This window comes from Cryptomeria japonica, chromosome 4, assembly GCF_030272615.1.
Source record: "Cryptomeria japonica chromosome 4, Sugi_1.0, whole genome shotgun sequence".
Lineage (NCBI taxonomy): Eukaryota > Viridiplantae > Streptophyta > Pinopsida > Cupressales > Cupressaceae > Cryptomeria > Cryptomeria japonica.
In genome coordinates, this window is record NC_081408.1 from 378,605,412 (window position 1) to 378,625,965 (window position 20,554).

Here is a 20,554-nt window from a genome sequence, read left to right on the forward strand (position 1 = left end):
GTGCATTGAATGTAATTTGTAATTTTGTACAAACGAAAAAATTTGGCTCGGAATATTTCAGGGTTGCCTTGAGAGTGAGGGACATTCAGTCCTTCATACTGAGCTAATTGTGGTTTGATATCAGTTTTCATGGTGAACGATTTTTGGTGAAGACTTCATCTCTTTGGTGAATGGACAGTGATGATTGAGCCTACACATTGAGAGAGGCTAGGTGTTTTTCTTGGAGCATATTGGAGGTCGATTTTGAAGAGAGTTGCAGGCTTTTCAGATCTGAGACAAATTCGATCAGTCCTTCCATGTCCCACGATTTTCATCATAACTCCTAGTTCATGCATCGATTTCATCTCTGGTTTGGAGAACCCTTTTTGGTTAAGGTCAACGATGGTATTTGATGATTGAAAGGAGATGAATCTGCTGGTATTTATTTGTTATTCTCATTTACCTCAGAACAGGGGCGATTTTGGTGAATGGACCGAATTGGCATAAGGAGTGCATAAGGCATCTTGATATTGCTTGCTTCTTCACATCTACACCTAGGCGATATTTCCAGGTTCTTCTTGGCACTATTTACAATAAGTTTCAGTTATGTATGTGTGAATTCATGGCTGTCATTTGTACTCAGACACTCTGAAAATTATCATTGTTTAGCCAAGAGTCTTTGGCCCTTATCTAGACATTGTAATAAGTCTATTGCCTTTTAATAAAGGGAGATATAAGGTTGCTAGTCTATGTGTTGTTACATGATTGTATGCCAACTATTTGTCATAATTACAGTCTGTTGTAATCACATATTTCTGCATATCTATTCATGCATTTTCATCAAAACATAAAAATACAAGTTGCATTATCATCCTTGATTATTGTCCTATTTGTTTTGAAGTCATCCGCATTAGAAAATCAATTTTCCTAGTGTCAAAATTAGTCTGAAGTGTTGCAGAAAATCAAAACAGCATAACACTCAAGTGGACTACAAATCTGCATAACACGCAGGTTATACAGTTAGGAAGTTTGAACAGCAAAGTAATCAGTACATTGTTTGACAATATCCCTTGGATATCTTAGTTAATAACATCAGGGATATTACAAGTTTTCCCATAAGCTAATTGGCATTGGAAAAGGGAAATCAATTTGAATAATTAAGTTGTCAAAAAGTTACTTTTCAATATTTTATATGAGAACTTATCTTTAATTTTTTATTAAAAAAGGTGTTTTTAGTGTGCAAATAAAGAGTCATTAGGTTCAAGGTGATGAAAAGTGGTCATAAGGACACTTTATTTTATTTTATTAAAGGGAAAAATGCTTTTTTGAAAGAGAATAAAAAACAAAAAGTGTTTTTTTTGGAAAAAAAACAATGAAAAAGCAAAAAAAAACTGAAAAAGTAATGAAAAAGCAAAAAACAATGAAAAAGGAAAAATGCTTTTTCCAAAAAAGCAACAATAAAGAAAAAATGCTTTTTTTGTAAAATAGCTCTAAATAGGTTATAAAAGGAGGATCTTGAGAAGAAGGCTAATTGAGTTATTTTTCATTTTCATTTTCTCTAAAGAAGAATTTGACATCATATTTATTGAGGATGAAAACTCTCAGAATACTAGTTTTGGGGAAACCCTCCTAGCTAGACATGGTGATGTCACCTTGAGATCACATTGTTGCAAGCTGATTTTTATACATATGTTTGGTAAAATGGAAATATGTGATGTATACTGTTAAATGTTGTTGATGCAATTTTGTTGAAGATTATAACATGTTCTAGGAGGATGTTTGAGGTTTTTGTGGGATGTACTAGTAACATTAGTATCTGTTTCAGACCTACAGTAGTATATTATGTCTTATTAGTTTGATCTACATCGATTCTGAAGAGAAATATGAATGTTTTCAATAGTATTTCAATTTGGTTGTGTTGGTGTGCATCTGGGTAATGGCTACTGTTGTGTGGGTGGTGCTTCAAGTGTGTTATCAACAGTGTATTAGTCTTATTTTTGTGACAATAATGTTCTAATCAGCATATATTCATCGTTGTTCAGCATTGCAGAGTTCCATTGACCATTGTGAGCTTATATTCCCTTGTTATATGGTTTTATGAACTAATTCATTGTGTTGCAGTATTGTTTATGTAGGATCAGACCTGATATTACAATTGATTACAGAAATTTCTTATCTTTGTCATAATGTAATGCATTTCCTAACTACTTTGAATTCTTTGAATGGTAATATTACCGAAGGGTTATCATTTGCATGCATTTCATACTATAGGATTGGTTGGTTTACGGCCAATTATAATAGCATCAGCACACAACCCTTTTTGGAATTGAACAAGCTAGCATTATCAACCATTTTGGTCTGAGTCAATCTTAGACATTCTGCCAATGGCTTTCCTTCGATTCGTGTACTCCATTGAAGAGGTATGATTAGGGTGGCTCAATTGTCCGTGCACTCTAGTCAGCTTGCCACCATTTATCTTCTTGCATACATCATAGATAGTGTGGTTGAAGAATTATAATATCTAACCTTGCCCACTCTCAGATTGCATATGCATTTCTATATTTGCAAAAAAAAAAGTAGGGTGGGTTGTTATAGCTCTCAATGAAATGCTACATATGGAGTTGCAATCTACAGATGAAATACTAGGTAGACTAGTTAAACTAGCTGAATCAGATATGGGTGTGTTGTTCTTTTGTTTAGTCGTGGCACTAGCCCTTAATTGTATCTGGTTTTTATTCATTGCTTTTCACTTTTTTTGGTTTTTGTTTTTTAGATGATAGCTGTTGTAGAGAAGTAATTTCTATAAGCTTTGTATTTTTCTGCAAAGGTAGTAGGTAGACATTTTTCTGTGATTTGTATTTTACTTGTGGTAGATGTAATAGTGTTTTATGTTGATATAATGCAATGTTCCTTTGTAACTGAAAAGATCACACTGATTAACCTCCTGTTAGATATGATTTCTAGCAACTCGTGAAGAATTTTTCTGAATATGTGATCTTAATATAAACTTTTTATGTTTATACCTGTGTAGCGGATCCACATCGGAACTTTTCTTTTCAGCAACTTCTCGATGTGTCACTGCCATTTGCAGACATCACCTTTGATGGAAAAGTCTATTTGGGCAAAGCAGAGAACAGTGGAGGGGAGATCAGTTTCAGAACTTGTGCTCAACAGCTCCTTTATGAAGTTGGAGATCCTAGTGAATATATTACTCCAGATGTTGTGAGAATTTGTGCTTGGTGTTACTTTTTGGATGTTGTTATACCTCTATTGTTTTTTCATACTAGATTTGATTGATGCATAGACATCATTACAAAAAATTATACACGTGAAATTTTCTCTCCTGTGAAACAAATTTGGCCAAGCTTATTCTGTTAATGGTATGACTGCTTTGTCAAATCATTGTGATCTTTGTATGTTTGTATGTAAACACTTAATTTTCTTTGTAACAGGTTTAAGAAATCTAACATATTAAATGCAGGTTGTAAATTTTCAAAATGTGTTCTTTTCACCTTTGTCTAAAGATTTAGTTCTTGCCGAGGGAGCAGAAGCAAATATTTTAGAACGTCCTGAGAGATTACTCCAATTGGTGCCACAGGTAAAGAAAAAATTGCATCCATTTTCTCATTGTTCATGAACCAATAGCGTATTATTTAGGAGCATTGATTTAATATTTATCTTGGGAATTTTATACTCAAGGTTAGATTTGTTGCAATTCAAATGAGTTTGTTGAGTTGATAAATTTATGTGAATCCTAAGGATGCAAATGTTTTAGGATTTTTTTTTTGTGGTAGGAAGTCCCTTGAATTGGATTTATTTTGTGCATAGAAAGTTATCTATAGTGAAATATTGTTTTTGAAATGCTAATTGTCATGGCATCCCATTCAATAGAACATATGCACCATAAAAGGCAAATAAGATTAAGTATTTGTGTCAATGGCCAATGAGTGGCTGGAAAAATCTTTTTCTCTAGTTCAGTCTATCTGAAAGGTCTTCAAAGGAATTTATTCTCTAAGCTGCTGTTACAAATGTAGTTGTGTACCAAATGAACAGAACTCATGGTTGGAATTCTATTTTCCTTTTCTTATGGGAGTCTTTGTTGATAAAGCTAGCTCCAATAATCATTCACCTTTGAAAGCACACTAGGATGTTAATAGGTGGTCAATCCAAATATAAATGATTAAACACAAACCATCTCAGTTCTGAAAGATTAATCGGAAACCACTTCTTGTGGACTTGCTTTTCCTTAACAAATCCTAAGCTTGGAAATCTCTGGATTTTGTTAGGACAGTGTACAAATGCAGTTATTCTCTACTGATTTTTCTAGACACGTGGAATAAAAGTCTCCCATAGAAATGATGAATAAGAAACATTTAATAAGGTTGAATAGTTATCACAGATTGCACTTTGAAAAATTCCGTATTTTGTGGAGGAAATAGAGTCTTTTGTCATCTCAAAGAAACTGCTCCGATTTGTTGTTTCATTGGGGCTACAGGTCTAAAAGCTCTGAAATTCTGGTTTGCCTAAAGATGGAACCCAAAGGATCTATTACATGCTTGTGATGCCTAAAGGCTATTTCATATCTATTTTGATTTCTAAAATGGACACAATTTTTTAAGGAGGTCCCTAGTTTTGCAACAAATGTGGACTTTTCATGAGATAAAAGATTCCAACATTAAGTTCTACAATAAAATTCTCTAACATTCTTGTATTGTTGATATTTGCTTTGATCCCTTCTGAATATAGGGTGAACCTCCTCTTTGGAAGATAGGCAATGTAATGAGAAAATCAATTGCAGCATCTGAGCTGAGATATCAATTCCGAGTACTTCTGTATGCATGAATCTACATTAACATCTATCTAGAAAAGCCCCTACTAGATTACAATCTGTTGGAACTGGGAGTGATTGAATGAGAAAATGTCATTGACTATGAAAACAATTCCTTTTAATGTTGCATTTCTCTGTACTCCACTTCCTCAGGCAGCAGACAAACATCACCCTCCTATGGTAGTTTCCAGTACGACCCATCCTCCTGAGAACGAGAAAGAGCTGTTTTCTATGAAACTATGAAAATTCTAAACACTGCTGCAGAAACCCATAATAAGAAGTGGTGGTAGCTGGAGCAATGACAAAGGACAACCTAGTGAGTCATATAGCTGCAAGGAAAGCTCTTCCAAGAACCCCAGGGGAGTCTACATATGTCCAATTCATGATATTCTCAAACTTCTCAAAATCTGGACAAGACTGCAGAATTTCAGAATCAACCTCTATCACTGATGGTTCACCACCTCAAAGCATTAATGTCATCCACAAAATTCATGGCTCAGGCAGTGAAAATCTAAAGTATCGTCAAACTGGGAAACTAACTCCAACATCAATAGGAAGAAGTGAAGGAAATCCTTCTATGGAAACAGGTTAACTCTTGACTAGATGGAGGACAACAAATTGTTTAATCCATCTAGCAAGCTCTCCCAGGTATAGACAATGGTCGAACTCTTCAGCAGATTATGGTTCCTGTAATATTCCCTGTGGTAGATTGACTGAAAATGCAAGGAATATTTGCTGTCCAACTGCATGTTATGCGGTTTTTATGTTTTGTGTGTTATGCTGATATGTTGTCTCAGAATTTTTTCAGATTTGTGTAGAGGTTAACAACCACATATTTCTCATGAATGAACGATTACAATAACTTCTAATTGATAGGATAATTGCCAAAGATGCATATGCAACTAGTTTATGCTGTTCTATACCAATTAGGACACACAATTATGTACTTACAGCTAGCTGACATTACATCAAACAATTGGCATGAAACCTCAGAAAATCATGTAATCGAAATACAACCTTATTCCTCCTTTCTTATTCAAAATGATGATCAATAGGTCTTCACAATAACAATACTAATGACCAAACTCAACCCACCTATTTCTCAGAAATTCTGAGGACTCAGGACAGCCATGAACATTACAACTTATCTGAAATAAGTACATAGAATGTTTGACAAATGAACCTGGAAGAGATCGCCTAACTCGATAGTTGAAGAAGCAAGCAATATCATGGATTTGGAGCCTCCAATCTGCAAATCGAACTTGTCTTCAGAAATCGCCCCTGCTGCAATATTGGTGGACTGATAGTGAATAATGGACAGCTCCAACATCTTACTATTTCCCTGAAAATGATCGATTCTCCTCTCCAAGGTTAATGCTGCCATCAAAACTGTAGTTCGATGCAAATATGAGTGTCTTTGTGCAAAATCGTGGGTATGAGAGGACTGTTACAGCTTGACTGCAGATTTCGATTGATCAATGAATCCTTCTTAATTTCTCCCTTCAAATGCTCCTAATAGTATCGCCCTTCAGTCCTTATGCCAGCGCTACCCTTCTTGATGAGATTTGACACCACTATGGAAGTCTATAAGCATTGTAGGGAATGGAGGTCTGATATGATTCTGACTTCAGACCTGATTTGCTACCAAATCCTTCCAATTTTCCTTCCCAAAAGCTTCAATATGAAACGCCTCAAGTTCTCAATGATATCACTGTCATCCATGTGTGCTATGCTGCATTCAATGATGACATAGGAACTAAATCATGGGTTTAGAGTAGGATACCCGATTTTGTCTCAGACCTGCAATTTAATCAGCAAACTCACAATCTCCACCTCTAATTGTCCATCAATAAGATCGCCTCTTTCTCACATAAAAATCGATACACTAGGGATGTCCAATATAATGATCTGAAAATACCATGAATCCCAATCACCATGAAAATGTAGTAATCCCAATAAGCACAATATGGAAGACTCAGTTGTCTCCGACTCTCAGCTGCAACCCCTCGGAAGGTCTTTCACTCCCTCAGTTATGCTATCAATGGGAGTTTTTGTTCCCAAAGACAATAGTCTACAGACACCCCTTGGTTCTACAAAACTCAATCAATATCAAAATCCAATCCCCAAGCTCCTTGAAGCTCAACTAGATCTCCCTTTATACTTTTTCAGCTCATTTCTAGAAGCTTCTAGAAATAATATTAAAATAATATTATTTCACTTAAGTGACTTTATGATATAATTTTTAATTAAGTCACTTTATTAAATTAATTAAATATAAAGTCATCTTTTAGTTTTTAATTTATTTGATAACTTTATAAATAATTAACTTAATATTTTTAATTAAAATAATTAATTAAGCTATCCATGAAAAATAATAAAAATTCGGACAACTTAACTAATTAAATTAATTAATTAATTCCTCTCCAAAAAATGGGGACATTACACATTATCCTAAAATCATTCATCATGAAAATAATTTCTTGAATGTTGGATTATTAAGTGCTCTAAACAAGAGGAAGTTCCTTAAAATTGGTGTCAGTCAAGATGTATGGACATGACTCTCTTATAAGAAGCCAACTTCGAGATCCAAAGAATCTATTTGCAAAGCATGTCATTATATACTGATATGTGTCCTAATTCACTGCAAACCAACAAACCGCAAGTTCCAAAATTATAGTCATCATAGTTGATGTCTAACAGCCAGTTTCCATTCAAATGAATTTGCTTTTCTTATCCATCTAGTGAATGTGCATATTTCATCATGGGAAATTTAGAGATAACAAGGTATCGGATCTTAAAATGTGGTTGTTATCAGTTCAATAGAATCGTGCTATATTTTGGTGGCATTGTTAATATTGTCTTGCATACAATTTACAAGAAAGGTTAGCTGCCTTTCAATCCTCACATGGATTCCCAATTGTAATTGTTTTAAAAGAAGTTAATTTTGTCCATCTTGACTTGGTCCAGGTTATATATCTTTGGTGCAGCAAACAGAGGGCCCTCAATGCATTGTCAGAATGCTTGGCCACATTCTTAGCTTTGCCGTAGAACTCTACTCTCTGGGATCATTGTCCTATTTGCCTCTCTATCCAACCAACACCTATCACCAATAACTATTATCTTAGATATGGGAAAATGTAGAGACACTATTTATTCATCATTTCAAATATTGCATCTTGGTGGGTAGTGTTGATGTGTTTTTAATGCACTTCAAACACAGAATAAAATACCAAGGTATTCTATCCTCTCTTGAACAAGGAAACCTCATATGCTGTAATGTCCCCTTTTTAGCTCGTTCCTGTTCTTGACAATTTAGCCTATTATTTTGGCCCTCGTAGGCTAAAGTAGATGGTTAGAGGGTTCTGGTGGGTAGTTGGTAGAGTATTCTCTCCTCCGGACTCAGTTTGGTTCAGGATTGGCCTTCAGTTTCTCACACTTACTATTAATAGTAAGTCAATGGATGTTTGTGAGGGACCCTTACTATTTTTAGTAAGGAAGATGGAGGCGCAGTGGATGCAATGATTGACTCCCTGGTTCAGACGGAATCAAGAAATAATGAGTATTTATGGAGCTATGTTATTCTAATTATTAATAAAGTAATACTTTATTAATAATTAATCATTGAAGGCATATTATAAAAAAAATATTTGCACTTTAAGTTGAGGGGTCAATTTATCATTAAAAGGGGGCCATGTTATTTAATTATTTAGGCGCCTAGACCAAGGAGAATATTAATTGTTATTAAAGTGCAAACTTCTAATGTTATTAAATGATTAAAAAGGTGCTTTTTAAAGGGAAATCAACCTCCTTCATGAGAAATATATAAAGTGCCAAGAGAAGATCAAATTCATTATTATTGATATTTTTGATCTCTTCATTCATGAGCAGTGGGAAGAAACCAAGGGTTTCCAGCACTTACAGCCATTGGAGAATGTCAACTCTTCAGTGTTGCAGCTATACTGAGGTGGTGAAATATCCATTGAAGGTAGCAATCAGCGTGGCTTCACTCAGAGGCCATATTTGTGCAAACTGGAGAAAGATTAATCGAGGGTTTTGAGCAGATTTTTGGTGAAGAGAAGAATAATTGTAAGGCTGTGTTCATTCATCACTAGGCATGCTAATTTCAGGTCGTACAACTTTCTTATTTCCATCCGTACCATCTTCTGCCCTACACGTGTTCATTCTAGGCAAATCACCTAGCTTTTTGGGTTCAAGTCTTCATCAAGGTTGTCGCCCAATTCATTGAAAGTATTTGGTGTGAATTTTGAGGAGGAGAAATCACTGTTTGTTGCGGGAAGAACTTCTGATCAGATTTGCTGCAGCTGCCTGCAATTCCAGAATTTGCAATAGAATATCATTACTTAATTTCTGGGTATGCATGTCATTGTATAAACCCTAGAAAGAAGAATAAATAAAGCTTCTTCAATTGCAGCTTGGCTTAATTATTTCTAGTAGAGCTTTTCATTTCCGACGTTTATTTTTAATTGTATGTCATATCCCAAAAAACACAAAAAAGTATAAAAATAAAAAAACAAAGCAAAATTTCAGAATTCATTCAACAGTAGGGTCAAAGTTCTTGGTTGGGAAGTACTTGGGTACTTCACAGTGGTATCAAAGTAGTTTCCTACCATCCTTTGGGTTTAAATTAGATTGTTAATGCAACCAAGTGACAAGGAAAGAAGATATTATTAGAGGGAATTCCGGAAAACTTGGCATTCACTGCAGGTACCTGAAGGGAAAACAGTGTCAGGATTGATTGGTACTCAACAAGAGTCATCTTCTAGGAATACTGGACAGGTTGCAAGTATGGATGATAGAAGGGAAAATAGTCCACTAGGGGATGAAGCCAAAGAAGTGAGAGAAACCTTGAGAGGTCTACAAGATGGACAACAACGTGTAGCTGATACATTACTGCAGCTCATTGCAACCATACTGCAGTTGAATAATCCGAGAAGACAAAATCATGAGCAGGGTGAGAATAGGAGTGTGGTTGGGACTCCTAGGGCACAGAGAACACCTACTCGCACCACTGATACGCCAACAGGACCCACTTTCTTGAGGGATGTGTTGGGTCTCAAATCAACAGATTGGATAGGTTCTAAGGAAATGCCAACTCCTATGATCAAACCCTCCAATTGACTTGGCCAACATATAGAGTGAACCTGTTTGGTTGCTAACTCTCTCACTTTAGGCTCTGCAGGACCTAGGCAGGTATACCTATTCATTGAATGTCTCCAATTACCAGTGCTTTTTATAGCAGATTTATTATCCTAATCTGATATATCCTGATCTTGAAATGGCATGAGTTCCTTGAATGGAGATATAGCAGATGAGTTCAAGATTGTTGTTTGTAATAACTGTTTGCTTTATGTTTCTTAATTACTTCTATTGCTTATTAAAATACTCAATTATGAATGAAATGATGAGTGCAACTTGTAATTTAGCCAGTGCCTTCTTCGCTGTTTGGGTTACAGAGTCATTACACTTTTCTTTAGGACTTATGGTGCGAACCTGTGAGACAGTTTTTTAATTCATCCCTTTATGAACCTGTCAGTTATTATTTCTTTTGGAACCAAATGAATGCTTATATCATATGCTGATTGAGTGAATTTAACCCTACCCTTAAGGGACCAGTCAATTATGCTTTGCAAGGAACAATCACAATCCGCAAGCAAAACTTTTGTTGCAACATTATAATATAAAACATAGATCTGATCTTAAGAACATGAATAACCTTATCTTATCAGACAATATCACAGACGATTGCCAAAAGAAAATGAAATGATCCACAACACATATGCAGAGAAATAGTTGATCAAAATTTGTATTCCATTATAGTTTGTATACAAAAGACTTACAGGCTGTCATTTTTCGCTACCTTCATCCTATATAATCACTATCGCCCCATATTACAAAAATCATTCTCATATATATATGAGGATGAAGACTTTTCATGAAGAGACACGACTTTTCGAAACACTAATCATTAGTTTGAGTGCTTCTAACAAACTTAAGCAGAAATAGATTTAGAAGTCCTAAATGATGAATGTAGTCATCGTCTTTAAAGGTTTTGATCCGAACAGTCTGTTTCTTCACTTCATCTCCCAGCGACAGATATTTGAATATTATCTGGTTGACAGTAGGGGCCATATCCTTACTTCGATCTATTTTTGACAAGGCCCAATCCTTGACGCTGATGAGCTCTTTTCGCAAGTCCTCCAGGGATATCACATCTCCTTCTTTGTAAACGGAGGGCATTCCAATAGGTTTCTCATCATCCAACTCCTTCAGATCTCTTCTTAGCATATCTTCAAGTTTGACATGATTCTCCATATACGCAGTCCCCTCAGCTTTTTCCTCTGGCGTCAAGGCATCGACATTATTTAGTACTTCATGCAATCGTGCTTTTAACCTCTCATGCTCTGTTAACGCTTTTATCGTTCCATTATATACTTTCCAATATGGTTCAACCTGCAAGAGCATGGTGTTAAATCGATGTCCTATGATGTTGTTGACCAGTTTGTCCATCCTTTGTTGGATACCTTCTGCGCGTTTATTGGCCTTTTCTGCTTGATACTTCCAGTACAGAGCATCAAAGACATCGTCCAAGCTACGTCCCGCGGGGTATGAGGTGTATTCACTGATAGGAGTCCCTGTCTCTAGTTGCAATACTTTTGCCTGCAACTTTTGATTCTCCTCTTTAGATTTTTCATATAAACCCTTATATGTGACGTTTTCTCTGACCAAAAATTCTGTCTGGTCTAGGTTCAATCTAGCAACATCCAAGTTGAGTTTAGCAGTGATCCTAGGGTCTGTCTTACCAACCTGATGAACCATGAGGTGCCCAAAGGTTTCTTCAATGTCTACAATGATAGGCCTCTTCCCCTTTGGATATAATGCCCATTGTAGGAGAGCTTTCTTGTCTGGATCATATCCAGAGCCTAAGAACAATTTGTCTATCTCCTGAGGCAACACCTGTTGATTTAAGTCTTGTTTCTTCAGGAAGCCGTCAAATAAAAGTGCTGAGTTTATATCCCAACCAGAGAAGATGATTACACCGGCCTCTTTCAGTAATTTCCTCCCTTTCTCAGGAGTCATATCCTTCATGAGGACATCAATCTCATCCTGCAATTTCTTCATCTGTTCCTCTTCTGGTCTTCCAGCCATGCTTCGTTTTACATGAGCTCCTTTGTATTGGTATAAAAATGAAAGAAATTCCCTAGAGGAGGCGAATCCATCATCAGCAACAAAATCTTCATGCTCAGTCATCCTTATATCGACGACATCCTTGATGTTAATTTCACCAGTGTCCATATTCATCTCTGCTTCGAAACCAGGAGGATAATCTTCTCTAGGAGAATCAGCTGGGATACTACTGGCGGTCGATTTTGGTGACATGTGGGCTAGGGGCTGACTATCCTTCTCAGTATTAATGAAATGAAGGAATTGCGAGGGCACTCTATGCATGATTTCTGCTTCATGTTGAAGCAGCCTTTTAGCCACTTCAAGAGGATCTTGGAGATTTCCAATTAGGTCTCCATCTATCATTCCCCTTGCCCTTTTCCATTTGTAGGCCTCCCAAACTAACTCACTCTTTTCTCTCAAAGCTTTGGCCTCCTCTCTTTCAAGATTCTTAATCAGGTCATCTGGCATTTTGGCCACATGTATTCCGGCTTTGAGTTTTTGTGATACTCTGGCAGCTCTTATATATCCTTCAGGGTCAAAGTTCTCTCTAGGTTCACCCAGAGTCATGCCATAGTAGTCTAACTTGTTCTGCAGTAAATGATAACTTTTTGAACTTTTAACAATGAAATCAGAAAAAACCAATAAACCTGGAACAATGGATTGTTTACCGGAATCTGTAAGGTGTTTAGCACTGACAATAGACAATTGTCTTATAATCTCCAGGCTAGCCACCCTGTTTGGCACTGTAATTGGGAGCATGTGGGGTTTTCCTTCATATCCAAATATCCTGATTTCTGTGTGATTGTTATGGCAATACCAATCACCCCAATTATGATCAATCTGTGACTCTGGAGAGAAGTCCTTTGGTCTGAGGAATCTCTTGATTTCAGGGGACAAAGTGTAATCCCTGTGTTGCCCAAAAGCTGCACTAAGAGGTTTCACAAAATATTCTTGAAAGTGCCAGTACTGGTTGTTCATGAACCTCTGGTCCCATGTAGATACCCATAACTGAACTGGCTTCTTCAAACCATTTTTATCATAGGATCGAATGCAGAAATCATCTGACCAGAAATTAATCTCTTGTCCACAATAAAGAATGATATGCATTAACAAGGAATACAATGAAAAATGAACATTCACAAGGTCCCCTTTCAACTTTTCCAATCCATGATTTAAAGCATCTGCAACATAAGTGGCAAAATCAAATGACCTAGGGTCTTTTGACTGTAAATCAGCACACAGAACCATAACCCCAATATCCATGAGTGGATGAGCCTCTAGGCCTAATACTTGAGCTGCAGCATAATAGGTATATTTAAAATAAGGATGGAAATGGTTGACATCAAATGGCACCTTGTCATCTTTGCTGAATGGAACAAATGACCCACCCACTTTTGGCCTGTGAATAGGTAGCCTCCAAGTCCTGTAGATGTTTTCCAAACTAAAGAATTCTTGTGAAAGTTTCTTCATATCGATACTCTCCTCCACCTCCCAGTCCAAATCAAACACCATATCAATAGTCTGTTTGTTAATTACTACTAATGTATTCCCTCTGTAATCACATATGGTTTTGGTTCTTGGGTTGTAACAATCTACCAGAGCTTTCATTAATTCTACATCTACAAACACATTTGGGACTACCAATTTGCATAAGTTCTTCTTCCATAGATTACTTATGGGTTCAGGAGCGTCCCTTCTTTTGTAACTAAATAAGAATAACTCATGTCCTCTGATTTCAGTCCAAATATCTCCTAGATTTTCAAACCTATCCTCCAATCCTTCTTCTTCACTTTTGATCTTTTTGGACCTTACACTAGATGAGGGACATTGGTCTAATAAATCCTGAGTCAGAGCTCTTCCTTCCTTCTTTTGTCTCTTGGGCTTCTCTTCAGGGTTTAACTCTTTTCCTTTCCTACTCTTTTTAGAAGAAGAAGACGAAGGTTCCATGATTACAGCAAATATGAGAAACAACACTTACTTGGAGAAATGCTCAGCTCTTCTGGTTATCGTTCGCAAGTTTCCACAAGCTCTCCGCAATTTTTAGTCTTTTAGCATTGATCTAGTTCTTATGAAAATTCAATCAGTTCAACTGTAATCGTATGGGCAACTTGTGCATAGTTAATGTTCTGTGTCTACAACGGCTACTCAAGTGTTTAAACTTAATTGCAGATGTGACATTCTTCACTTGGGCCTTTAACTCTTTCGCGGGAAGTACAGTTCGCTCAAAGTGATCATATTTCAAGTTATCGATGAAACCCTTGTCTTCGGCCGAGTGTTTAAATCCTTCATCGAAAGCCCATTTTCTTCGATACTATTGTTTCGGTGAATAGCCCATGTCGAGAAGCCACTTTCAAGACTCATCGAAATCATTCTTTCATTGATAGTCCTCCTTTTCGATAAGTCACTCGCAAGTTTCATCGAAATCATTCTTTCGATGAGTTTCTTTCTTCGGTGAGGGCCCATGTATGTTCATCGACATTCCTTTTTCATCGATATCCTCCTTTATCGATGAAACACCTTTGCTTTTGTTCGACATTATGTCATCGATGAAAACTTGCGTTTCGATGAATGCTTTATGAGTTTCTTCGGTAATGATATTCCTTCGAAATTACTTTTGCCTTTTTGCCTTTCGATGAAACTTAGAGTATCGATGAGTGATTTTCTACATTCATCGAAAGTGACCTTTTGCCGAAATACTTTTGTTCGGTGCTTTACATACCTCATTTCGATGAAAATACTCTTTCGATGAAACTTCTTTTGCAGTGCTCGATACAATTTGCTGGCCGAAAACATCTTTCAGTCTTCACGCCTATGGGAATATACATTTTTTATATATATTTTTTATTTTCAAATATAGTGTTCAACAGGATGAACCAGGAGAAGAAAATGTTTGGAAAGAGGAAGATGCTTCATTTGCTGATAATGTTATGAATTGCATGATGAGTGGAATTTAATCACCCTAGAAGTAAAGGAACATTTAAACTTCGACTGATTTATTAGTCAAAGGAGAGAGCACCACAGGTCAAGGCAAGATAGAAGATTGTGGAATCAAAACAAGGACCTTGAATATGCTACCAGTAAACTCACCTTACCGATGTTTGATGGCAGCGAAAATGTCACAGCACGATCGTGAATCCATAAATTGGATACTTTCTTAACTCTTCGGCTTATGACAGAAGGGGATGCAATCAAGTATACAACATTGCACCTGGATAGGGTGGTTCATGACTGGTGGCATAATGGGATGGTCACCTTGCGACATAACTTCAATTCCTCATATCAGGAGTTCACCGATAGGTTGATTGAATGCTTTGATAAGAAGGATCTTGAAACATATTTCAGGGACTTGGCACAACTCAAGCAGGTTGGGAGTCTAGAGAGTTACATTGTTGATTTTCAGAAGCTATCAGTTATGGTTCCCAACATATCTGAAAGAAGGTTGGTTATGCTGTTTACAGAGGGCTTATGTGAACCATTGAGAGGATGGATCAAATCTTTTGATCTCCCTTCACTTCAGGAAGCTGCGAGGAAGGCCAGGAGCATGGAGTAGGCAGCTTCGAAAAGCAAGCCTACTCATAAGGATGCTACTCTTTCTAGCAATGAGAGTCCTCAACAATTTGTTAATAAGAAAAAGAAATCAACAACCGTGGTGGATGAGGAGTCACGGGAGGAGTTAAGGAAAAAAAAAATGTTTTTCTGGTGCAAGGAGTCTTATAGCAAAGAGCACGACTGTCCTCTGAGACCTAAGGGAAAAGACAATTGTGTAATGTGGGCGTATTGTGAGGATTCCGACTCTGAAATTTCAGATCAGCCAGTTGCTTCAGGGGTTGATGTAATGCCCGCCAAAATACCCTCAAGAAACTAAACAATAATATACAAATGGAGATAATTATTATTTTTTAATTAACATCTAATAACAATTAATGCAACACATAACATCTCCATCTATTTACATTCGTTCATCAATTAACCAATATGAACATATATCATTGCTCATTTCATGAATTAACGCAAGCGGAAATATAACAACATCATCAATCTTTCCCTAGGGTACTTTAGCATCATTACTTGAATTCATTTCCACAATAGCATACTACGCATGTGAAAGATATATTTCACCTTCATTATTGCATCATAATATAATTATCTACTCATGAGATATGCAACCTACAACATTACTTACTTCCCATGATAACCTAATAATTGATGGGTTGGGTAGTTAGACTTCATGCATCCTTACAAGGAACCTCATGCAAGCCTATCTCTCGTGACCCCGGTCATCACAAGGAAGCCCACTCCCCCCTAACATGGTCTCAAACATGAAAACACAAGAGGCTCTAGAATCATAATTGGATCTGAGAATATACATAAATTTGAAATCACAAATAATCCATATGCAAACAACAATATCATCTCATAATCATGAAACATGGGAAAGTTAACATCATGAGAATCAAAAATCAATGAGCCTCTTGGCCAAATAAACATATCAAGGCCATAAGAAATACCATCAAATCTGAAATGAATCATCACATAATCTCAGCAAGGCCTATCCACTTGCTGGCACATAATCACAAGAATCTCAATCTCTCTCTTGGTGCATCAACAAGAGAGGAAGCACAAACAACTCAAATGGAGTAAAATGCATACAAAACAAAAATAAATAAATCATATGAAGACATCACCAATCATAAATAATTTAAACAACATCATAAATGCCCTCAAAAAGCCTCTGGTATAACCCCAAATCCAACTGACCTCAAATAGACTTCAAACTGGACAAAACCTTAAAAATACACATAATGGCACATATGATTGATATTTTAGTGCATAAAAAAAAAAGTAAATTTTGGTAGAAAACTACTTAAGTGCGAAATCAAAACTGCTCGAAATATAAACAGCCAAATATGACGTATTTATACTCGTTGGAATCGGCACGAAATAACTATAAGAATATGTGAACAAAATAAAATAATAAAATTCATCCGAGGAACTCCAATTGAAAACATAATGCAGACTTTTGGAGGAAGAACATCTCCAGCACTGTCAAAACTAAGGAAATACTCCACAACTTTGAATTTTAAAATATAGAAAGCATAATATATGACTCAAAATACATTTAAAAAGACATTCCACATAACCAATAACATCCATACATAAGGGGATGTGTGAAAATAAAAAGGGGAAAAAGTCCTGTGAGTCTCCTCTACAACAGAGCTAGATTGGGAGCTCACAAAGACTCTCCTCTTTCCCAGATTCACAATCTCCATAAGAACTCATCTACTAGGTTAAAATCTCCTTAATATAAAATACAAATCTTATTAAAATAATTCATACAAGACATATACAAAATCTGCAAGATATTCCTCATGATGAACATTCACGGCAATGCACATGAAGCATTATTTCCAGAACTATAAACCAAGCAAAGAATATAGAATCCCATGGCTACCCATTCCAAATATAGGAAGGCTAAAGAGAATGCATAAACCAAATCTTTTTTTTTTTTAACCAAATCAAACATGGAGCATACAAGTTTCAAACTTTGAAAGCAAAACAAGAAACCAATGGAGAAGCCTCCAACCTGCAACCTGTGTGATGGTTTGTAGTTGAAGAAGAGCTCCCACAAGCCAAACCAAAATCCAATCAAGCTCCAGCCAAAAACCAAGAGTGCAGCAATCCAAAACCAAGGAAGAAATTTCCAGAGAATAGCAAAAATCCAACCGAAAAACTTCACGGGAATGAAAATTAAAAGCAACAATAATCCAAAAACCCTAGCCTCAATTTCGTCCAATCAAAATATTCCATTTTGGAGTATATTTTACCAACCCACCATATAATATAATTTATTCATCCATTTTGAATTTAACCAATGAGAGTGAAGGGTAGGTAAAGTAAATAAAATATACTTATTCAACCAAGTGGGATTGTTTTTATTTCTTTATTTAATTTATTGTGCTCATACACCCCACTTAGAAATAAAAAGTCAAACTATTAAATAAATATAAGATGAAAATAAATTTAATCCAAAAGGGAATTAAAATCAATTAAACCAAAAGCTAATAAAATAAATTAAAGAACCAAATAGATAAAAGATATCAAATAAATGTTAAACCATAGAAAGTCAAATAAATAATTAAATAGTCAAATACCATTAAAGATTAAATCGCAAATATTAAATAAATATTAAACAACAATAAAGCTTATCAAATATTAAAATAATCATAAAATCAATAAATGTTAATTATCAAATAAATATAAATATCAAATAATTAAATATTGAAAACTTATAAATTAAATATATTAAAATAAACATTTCCAAATAGAAAACTACACATAATTACTCTAACATCATCAAGTAAATCAACTGGCATAAACTGGACTCACAATACCAAAGGACCAAGCTTACTAACTGACATGGCGAATTATGCCAAGACACTGACTAAACATGGTGAATAACTTAGACCTAGAGTATGTGAAGGGAATCTCATGCCATCTTCGAACCACACAAGCCATTGGAACTAAGACACGCTCAGACCTGTGAAGCCAGGTGGAGTCGATGTCTGGTACCTGCAAAATCCTGCAACCACAAAACGACAATACCACATATACATATACATTTATAGAACAAGCAAGTGATAGAGAATCGCGACGACACATCCCGCTCACAATGAGTGATGTGGAATCGTCTCTATCACAAAGACAGTCAAACAATAGTCAAACACATCTCATAAACATCTCATCATATGCAAACATAAAGTAGGGTTAGTATAATCGTAATCATCATCAAAACCATGATAAATCTAATCTATCAATAATCTATCACATGGTGAGCATATAAAATCCATTGAGTACATATATCATCAAATCACATGATCAATCATGATAGTACCAACATCCATATAGATCATCAAAATAGCATATGTCCAATAGTATCTAACATCAATCATAAGTCATTGAAGCACATGAGTAATCATCATCCAAATCATCAAAATATAGTCTAGATAAGTCTATCAAGCAAAATATAAAAGCCAACACTAGTCAAAATAAGTCGAATCAAGGGTGGACACTACAGTTGATCAGGGTGGAAAAGCCTCTGCAGAGTTTGGGCCTGATGGGAATCTATCTCCTATGGCATTATTTGCTAACGTGCAGGATGAGATTTCATTCCGATTCAAGCTAAGTTGCCGGTACGGGTACGGGTACGTGGGTATGGTACGCTGGTACGACAATTTTTTTGGGGGAGGGGCTGGGTATGTCCGTACAAAAAAATGTAAAAATCATAAATATATACATATATACAGTCTAATAAGTAGAAACAAAAATTAAATTTAGAATCCCACATATCATCCATTTGCTAAACAAAACTTGGAACTATCATATATGATTCATATTGATATAAGTTTATAACTATAACAAAATTACAAATTTACTATAAGTCTAATCTAATATGAAATATCCATTTGTCAAACTTTGAATGTTATGATAGATATCAAATTCATTGTTCATTGGTTCAACAATAAAATAACACAACTAATAATCAGCAATAGCATCATATGGGTCACTAGGAAGATCAAGATCAATATCATCATTGACATTAGATGATGTAGGTAGAGTATTGGAACCACATGCAGCCTCACTGCCACTTGCACTAGCAGCAAATTGGCTATCAGACTCCCCAGAAAGTAAAGATTGTGTGGCAGCTGAAAAATCCAAATCAGTTTGCTTTGGATCTACATCCCAAAACTTTGTGCTCCCATCCTTGTACTCATTTTGTTTATGAGTAAGAAGGTGCAAGTTTGAATGCACATAAACGAGCTCTTCCGCCTTACTTGTTGCCAGTCGGTTGCGTTTCACTGAGTGGATAAAGGAGTATGTGCTCCAATTTCGCTCAGATGAAGAGGAACTAGCAACCTATTGAATAATTGACACAAAGTGAGAGGGTGACAATCATAAAATAGTAAAAAATATAAATTTAGAGAGCAATAAAAATTAAGAAACTTACTTGCGATAAAACTTTGATTGCAAGAGTTTGAAGGTTTGGGGAGGTATGGCCATTGAGGTACTACCAAGCATGAGAATCCTTTTTATACTTGTCACGGAGAGCAGAAACACTTTGACCATTGGAGGCTACAAAAATAGCAAACTCACTTGTCATTAAATCCTCCATTTCAGAATCGGGGAAGAGTTTAGTAAGTGCTGTCCTACACCCTTCATTGACTTTTGAATCTCTATATGGTGGTACCCTTGATGGCTTAGCAAGCATTTCATCACTATAAAATTTGGGAGTCAATGCAAATGCAAGATGTAGTGGGGTGGTCATTTTGTTCCACCGCTCAACACAAATTGATTGAACCTCTTTGAAGAAAGTTTCTTCGGGATCTTGCTCTTTTGCATTGATGATGGCTTTCATTTTCTCAATCATCGAGTCAATGCCATCGTATACCTCTCCCAAACATGGGTGATCCATGTCAGTATAATGGATCATACTCATGATGGGCTCAATGAAACTCAAAAGATATTCCACTCGATCCCACCAAGTGTCATCTAGGATCATGTGCT

General features: G+C 36.0%; 1 protein-coding gene across 3 annotated transcripts in view; it reads left to right on the top strand.

Annotated features, from left to right (window-relative positions):
- Window positions 1–20,554, top strand: part of LOC131047558 (uncharacterized) — a 305,899-nt gene that overhangs the window by 172,876 nt on the left and 112,469 nt on the right. For all 3 annotated transcript variants that reach the window (XM_057981396.2, XM_057981398.2, XM_059219838.1), the window contains 2 exons: window positions 3,011–3,201; window positions 3,461–3,577. In XM_057981396.2, the coding sequence (XP_057837379.2) occupies window positions 3,011–3,201; window positions 3,461–3,577 (308 nt within the window). The remainder of the gene's footprint in view (window positions 1–3,010; window positions 3,202–3,460; window positions 3,578–20,554) is intronic.